Source organism: Oncorhynchus gorbuscha, unplaced genomic scaffold (assembly GCF_021184085.1).
Source record: "Oncorhynchus gorbuscha isolate QuinsamMale2020 ecotype Even-year unplaced genomic scaffold, OgorEven_v1.0 Un_scaffold_590, whole genome shotgun sequence".
Classification (NCBI taxonomy): Eukaryota; Metazoa; Chordata; class Actinopteri; order Salmoniformes; family Salmonidae; genus Oncorhynchus; species Oncorhynchus gorbuscha.
This window is the reverse complement of record NW_025745426.1, coordinates 145001-152500: the sequence shown is the minus strand read 5'-3', so window position 1 is coordinate 152500 and position 7500 is coordinate 145001. Positions and strand designations below refer to the sequence as shown.

The 7500-nt window shown below is 46.4% G+C and overlaps 1 protein-coding gene across 1 annotated transcript in view; it reads left to right on the top strand.

Annotated features, from left to right (window-relative positions):
* LOC124018912 (kalirin-like) overlaps nt 1–7500 on the top strand; it is a 77715-nt gene that overhangs the window by 18573 nt on the left and 51642 nt on the right. The window contains 9 exon segments of the mRNA XM_046334241.1: nt 995–1186; nt 3472–3603; nt 4215–4445; nt 4716–4838; nt 6057–6114; nt 6117–6247; nt 6556–6731; nt 6982–7129; nt 7235–7500. The exon segment at nt 7235–7500 is cut by the window's right edge and continues 20 nt beyond it. Coding sequence (XP_046190197.1) covers nt 995–1186; nt 3472–3603; nt 4215–4445; nt 4716–4838; nt 6057–6114; nt 6117–6247; nt 6556–6731; nt 6982–7129; nt 7235–7500 — 1457 coding nt within the window.

Sequence of the window (7500 nt, the reverse complement as noted above, 5' to 3'; positions counted from 1 at the left end):
CTATGGTACAGACACCCTATCACACATCACTGTGAACTCTATGGTACAGACACCCTATCACACATCACTGTGAACTCTATGGTACAGACACCCTATCACACATCACTGTGAACTCTATGGTACAGACACCCTATCACACATCACTGTGAACTCTATGGTACAGACACCCTATCACACATCACTGTGAACTCTATGGTACAGACACCCTATCACACATCACTGTGAACTCTATGGTACAGACACCCTATCACACATCACTGTGAACTCTATGGTACAGACACCCTATCACACATCACTGTGAACTCTATGGTACAGACACCCTATCACACATCACTGTGAACTCTATGGTACAGACACCCTATCAGACATCACTGTGAACTCTATGGTACAGACACCCTATCACACATCACTGTGAACTCTATGGTACAGACACCCTATCACACATCACTGTGAACTCTATGGTACAGATACCCTATCACACATCACTGTGAACTCTATGGTACAGACACCCTATCACACATCACTGTGAACTCTATGGTACAGACACCCTATCACACATCACTGTGAACTCTATGGTACAGACACCCTATCACACATCACTGTGAACTCTATGGTACAGACACCCTATCACACATCACTGTGAACTCTTATGGTACAGACACCCTATCACACATCACTGTGAACTCTATGGTACAGACACCCTATCACACATCACTGTGAACTCTATGGTACAGACACCCTATCACACATCACTGTGAACTCTATGGTACAGACACCCTATCACACATCACTGTGAACTCTATGGTACAGACACCCTATCACACATCACTGTGAACTCTATGGTACAGACACCCTATCACACATCACTGTGAACTCTATGGTACAGACACCCTATCACACATCACTGTGAATTCGTGCCCTTTAACTCTATGGTGCTATTAAACATGAGTTGTGAACTCTGATGTATGGTACCTAACCTCTGACCCCTCCTTAGAACGGGAGTGTGAACGTGGACGGGGTGGTCTCCGTGGCGATGCAGCTGTGTGAGGGGTGTCACTACGGAGCGGAGCGGATCGCGTGTGTCTCGTCACGGCTACAGGAGGAATGGAAAGGGCTGACGTCAGTGCTGGAGGAACGCAGCAACACGCTGGTCATGTCCACCGACTTCCACCAGGGGGCAGAACAGGTGAGTCTGGGTGCTTCCTTCTCATGGACATTACTAAGAGCTTTGTGATTTATTTACTGTGAATGAAAAAGGCAAAATGCACTTGATTAACATTAAAGGTAGAGTCAGCGATATGACGGAGATGCTGAAAGATAACAGCAGTGGGTCGATTTCAGCAACAACTAAGTGTTGAAGTGCGAGGCTCAACTTCAACGTATTTGTTCCCATGGCTACCATGCTGTAGCAGTGTGAAGCGAACCCGTGCCGTGTGCAGATACTGTGTGTGACTGTGTGAGAGCCAAGTCTTGCATCTCACTCATCTCCATCTGCGGTGCTGCTGGTGGCAACGTCATTTCACCCAGTCTACCTTTAAAGAGAACTCTGTGTGTAATGATTTTGACAGAAAATACAACTGTGTTTACAACTTGTTTGTTTTTGTGAATGTTGGCGTGTGTATGACGTGTGTGTGTGTATATATATACATGTAACGTGTGTGTGTATATATAACGTGTGTGTATATAACATGTGTGTGTATATATAACGTGTGTGTATAGATAACGTGTGTGTGTATATATAACGTGTGTGTATATAACATGTGTGTGTATATATAACGTGTGTGTGTATAGATAACGTGTGTGTGTATATATAACGTGTGTGTATAGATAACGTGTGTGTGTATAACATGTGTGTGTATATATAACGTGTGTGTGTATATATAACGTGTGTGTGTATATATAACGTGTGTGTGTATATATAACGTGTGTGTATATAACATGTGTGTGTATATATAACGTGTGTGTGTATATATAACGTGTGTGTGTATATATAACGTGTGTGTGTATATATAACGTGTGTGTGTATAGATAACGTGTGTGTGTATATATAACGTGTGTGTGTATATATAACGTGTGTGTATATAACATGTGTGTGTATATATAACGTGTGTGTGTATATATAACGTGTGTGTGTATATATAACGTGTGTGTGTATATAACGTGTGTGTGTATATATAACGTGTGTGTGTATATATAACGTGTGTGTATATAACATGTGTGTGTATATAACGTGTGTGTATATATAACGTGTGTGTGTGTATATAACGTGTGTGTGTGTATATAACGTGTGTGTGTATATAATGTGTGTGTATATATAACGTGTGTGTATATATAACGTGTGTGTGTATATATAACGTGTGTGTATATAACATGTGTGTGTATATAACGTGTGTGTATATATAACGTGTGTGTATATATAACGTGTGTGTGTGTATATAACATGTGTGTGTGTGTATATAACATGTGTGTGTATATAACGTGTGTGTGTGTGTATATAACATGTGTGTGTATATAACGTGTGTGTGTATATAATGTATGTGTGTGTATATAACATGTGTGTGTATATATAACGTGTGTGTGTATATATAACGTGTGTGTGTATATAATGTGTGTGTGTGTATATAACATGTGTGTGTATATAACGTGTGTGTGTATATATAACGTGTGTGTGTGTATATAACGTGTGTGTGTATATAACGTGTGTGTGTGTATATAACGTGTGTGTGTGTATATAACGTGTGTGTGTGTATATAACGTGTGTGTGTATATAATGTGTGTGTGTGTATATAACATGTGTGTGTATATAACGTGTGTGTATATAACGTGTGTGTGTATATATAACGTGTGTGTGTATATAATGTGTGTGTGTATATATAACGTGTGTGTGTATAGATAACGTGTGTGTGTATATATAACGAGTGTGTGTATATAACGTGTGTGTGTGTATATAACGTGTGTGTGTATATAATGTGTGTGTATATATAACGTGTGTGTGTATAGATAACGTGTGTGTATATAATGTGTGTGTGTATATAATGTGTGTGTGTATATATAACGTGTGTGTGTATAGATAACGTGTGTGTGTGTATATAACGTGTGTGTGTATAGATAACGTGTGTGTATATATAACGTGTGTGTATATATATAACGTGTGTGTATATAACATGTGTGTGTGTGTATATATAACGTGTGTGTGTATATATAACGTGTGTGTGTATATATAACGTGTGTGTATATAACATGTGTGTGTGTGTATATATAACGTGTGTGTGTATATATAACGTGTGTGTGTATATATAACGTGTGTGTGTATATATAACGTGTGTGTGTATATATAACGTGTGTGTATATAACGTGTATATATATAACATGTGTGTATGTGTATATAACATGTGTGTGTGTGTATATAACACGTGTGTGTATATAACGTGTGTGTGTGTGTATATATAACGTGTGTGTGTTATGTTTCAGTTCCTGGGGCGTGTGGAGGGCTGGTGTGAGGCTTGTGCTGACGACTCGTTGCCGGCGGAGATGGCGGAGCTGGAGGCGTCCATACAACAACACCAGACGCTCTACGAGGAGATAACATCAGCCTACACACAGGTACACACACACACACACACACACACACACACACACACACACACACACACACACACACACACACACACACACACACACACACACACACACACACACACATGCATTTACATTTTTTGTCATTTAGCAGACACTTATCCAGAGAGACTTACAATTAGTAAAGATCAGTGGAGGCTGCTGAGGGGAGGATGGCCTCGATGTAGTGAAAGGAATGGCATTAAACACCTGGTTTTGATGTGTTTGATACCATTCCAGTCAATCCTAGTCCATTCCAGGTATTATTATGAGCCGTCCTCCCCTCAGCAGCTTCCACTGGTACAGATGTACATATACTCACATCACCTCTGTATGTGTTTATGTTTATAGATCTTGTTTATATCCAGTTTAATGATTTATGTAAATTGTTTGCATATATTTAGTTGATAGAAATGGTTTATTGGTGTTCATGTACTCTGTGCATTAATTTAATTGTGTGTGTGTGTCTGTGTGTGTGTATCTGTGTGTGTGTGTGTCTGTGTGTGTGTGTGTGTGTCTGTGTGTGTGTGTGTGTGTCTGTGTGTGTGTCTGCGTGTGTGTGTGTGTGTCTGTGTGTGTGTGTGTGTGTCCAACCCCAGGTCAGTGAGAGTGGTAAAGCCCTATTGGAAGTGCTTCAGCGTCCGGCGGAGCCTGACGAGTCTGGGTTACCAGCGGCAACCACTGACTTCACAGCCGCAACGCACGGCATCATGGGAGTTCTGCACGAGGTCATGCAGGGTCACCAGCATGTTGAAGGGGTGTGGCAACACCGCAAGCTCCGCCTACACCAGCGTCTGCAGCTGTGTGTGTTCCAGCAGGACGTACGGCAGGTACTGAAGCACTTTACCACTGTCACTGACCTGGGGTTGGACACACACACACGCACACACACACACACGCACACACGCACACACACACACACACACACACACACACACACACACACACACACACACACACACACACACACACACACACACACACACACACACACACACACACACACACACACACACACACACACACTACATCAATAGACCGACACAGAGGGGCCTACTCACAGAAAGCTGTGTCATTGTTATTCCGTCCTCACCCTGTAGGTTCTGGACTGGGTGGAGCAGCATGGAGAGGTGTTTCTCAATAAGCACACCGGTGTGGGGAAGAGCCTCCACCGAGCACGAGCACTGCAGAAACGCCATGACGACTTCCAACAGGTGGCCCAGGTACGGTTACACTGACTCATGCTATGGAGCGAGTTCAGGAGGTAGACTGTCCTCAAACCCTCCACCCTGGTGGTAGCCTGTCCTCAAACCCTCCACCCTGGTGGTAGACTGTCCTCAAACCCTCCACCCTGGTGGTAGACTGTCCTCAAACCCTCCACCCTGGTGGTAACCTGTCCTCAAACCCTCCACCCTGGTGGTAGACTGTCCTCAAACCCTCCACCCTGGTGGTAACCTGTCCTCAAACCCTCCACCCTGGTGGTAACCTGTCCTCAAACCCTCCACCCTGGTGGTAGCCTGTCCTCAAACCCTCCACCCTGGTGGTAGACTGTCCTCAAACCCTCCACCCTGGTGGTAGACTGTCCTCAAACCCTCCACCCTGGTGGTAGCCTGTCCTCAAACCCTCCACCCTGGTGGTAGCCTGTCCTCAAACCCTCCACCCTGGTGGTAGACTGTCCTCAAACCCTCCACTCTGGTGGTAGACTGTCCTCAAACCCTCCACCCTGGTGGTAGACTGTCCTCAAACCCTCCACTCTGGTGGTAGCCTGTCCTCAAACCCTCCACCCTGGTGTTAGACTGTCCTCAAACCCTCCACTCTGGTGGTAGACTGTCCTCAAACCCTCCACCCTGGTGGTAACCTGTCCTCAAACCCTCCACCCTGGTGGTAGCCTGTCCTCAAACCCTCCACCCTGGTGGTAGACTGTCCTCAAACCCTCCACCCTGGTGGTAGACTGTCCTCAAACCCTCCACCCTGGTGGTAACCTGTCCTCAAACCCTCCACCCTGGTGGTAGCCTGTCCTAAAACCCTCCACCCTGTTACCTGTTGGCTTCCTTTGGAAAGTGTTCCCTCTTTCTTCCCCCTATTTATCTTCCCTTTATCTATTCCCTGACAAGCTTCTGATGGTTCTACATCTCTTTGTCTCTCTCTATTCCCTCTTTCTCTCTCCCCCTCTCTCTCTATCCTCCCCCCTCTCTCTATTCTCCCCCTCCCCTCTTTCTCTCCCCTCCCCTCTCTCTACCCCCCTCTCTCTCCCCTCTCTCTATATTCCCTCTCTCTCTCTCTCCCCCTCCCCTCTCTCTATTCTCCCCCTCCCCTCTCTCTCTCTCTCCCCCTCTCTCTACCCCCTCTCTCCCCCTCTCCCCCTCCCTCTCCCTCTCTCCCCCTCTCTTTCTCTTTCTCTCTCTCTCTCTCTCTCTCTCTTCCTCCCATCCTCTCTATAGAACACCTATACCAATGCTGAGAAGCTGCTGGAGGCGGCAGGCCAGCTGGCCCAGTCAGGGAGTGTGAGGAGGGGGAGATCTACTCTGCTGCTGGGGACCTGGAGCTCCGCATGCAGGCCTTCATACAGAGAGTAGAGCAGAGGAAGCTACTGCTGGACCTCGCTGTCTCCTTTTACACACACACCAAAGAGGTACCGTAATGCACACACACACACACACACACACACACACACACACACACACACACACACACACACACACACACACACACACACACACACACACACACACACACACACACACACACACACACACACACACACACACACACACAAAAAGTGTGTCTACATGTATTTTTTTCTGACCCTGTGTGTGTGTATGTATGTATGTATGTGTATGTGTGTGTGTGTGTGTGTGTGTATGTGTATGTATGTGTGTGTGTGTGTGTGTGTGTGTGTGTGTGTGTGTGTGGGGGGGTATATATGAAATGTCCGTGCAGCTGTCAGTGTGGATGGAGGGTCTCCAGAGGCAGATGGCGGGGGAGGTGTGTGTGTGTCCTGACTCAGTGGAGGCTCTACAGGCTCTTATCAGCCAGCAGCAGCAGCAACAAGCCAACACACAGGACGCCTCGCTCTCTGTCATCAGGGAGGGAGAGGACCTCATTCTACAGCTCAGGTAAACACACACACATTCTTTACTTGCATACACACACACTTTCAATAGCCATGTTTCATTGGTTGGCACCTCTTTACTCTGGGTCAGATGTTCTCGTTGGTTCTGTTTATTTGGCTCAGATTGTTTGTTTTTGTGTTTGCTTGGTCCCCATGCTTGTGTGTGTGTGTGTGTGTTCGTTCTTGCGTGTGTGTGTTCTTGCGTGTGTGCGTTCTTGTGTGTGTGTGTGTGTGTGTGTGTGTGTGTGTGCCAGGCCCCAGGGCAGTTCAGTGGGCCATGTGGAGTCAGTGCTGCAGTCGTTGGAGGAGGCCCAGGTCCAGCTGGAGGAGCTGTTCCACCAGAGGAAGATCAGGCTGGACGTCTATCTGCAGCTACGCATACTACAGCAGTGTTCTCTGGAGGTGGGGCTGGGAGAGCGTGTGGAGGGGGGGTTGTGGGGTGTGTGAGAGAGAGTGTTTGTGTTTGAGCTTTAGCCGGTCTCTGACCCTCACTACTGCCCCCTGCAGGTGTCAGGGGAGATGGAGGCATGGAAGCAGGACCTCCAGAAGCAGGCCCAGGACATCACCACAGAGAAGCTAACGCTAGCACAACCGCGGCTAGTGGAAGCTAACCAAGAGAAGCTAGCATTAGCGCAACCGCGGCTAGTGGATGCTAACCCAGAAGGGCTAACGTTAGCGCAGCAGCGCATACACAGACACATGGAGCGACGGCTAGCCATGAACAACATGACCTATGAGGTCGTACAGCAGGGTCACGACCTTCAGCAATACAT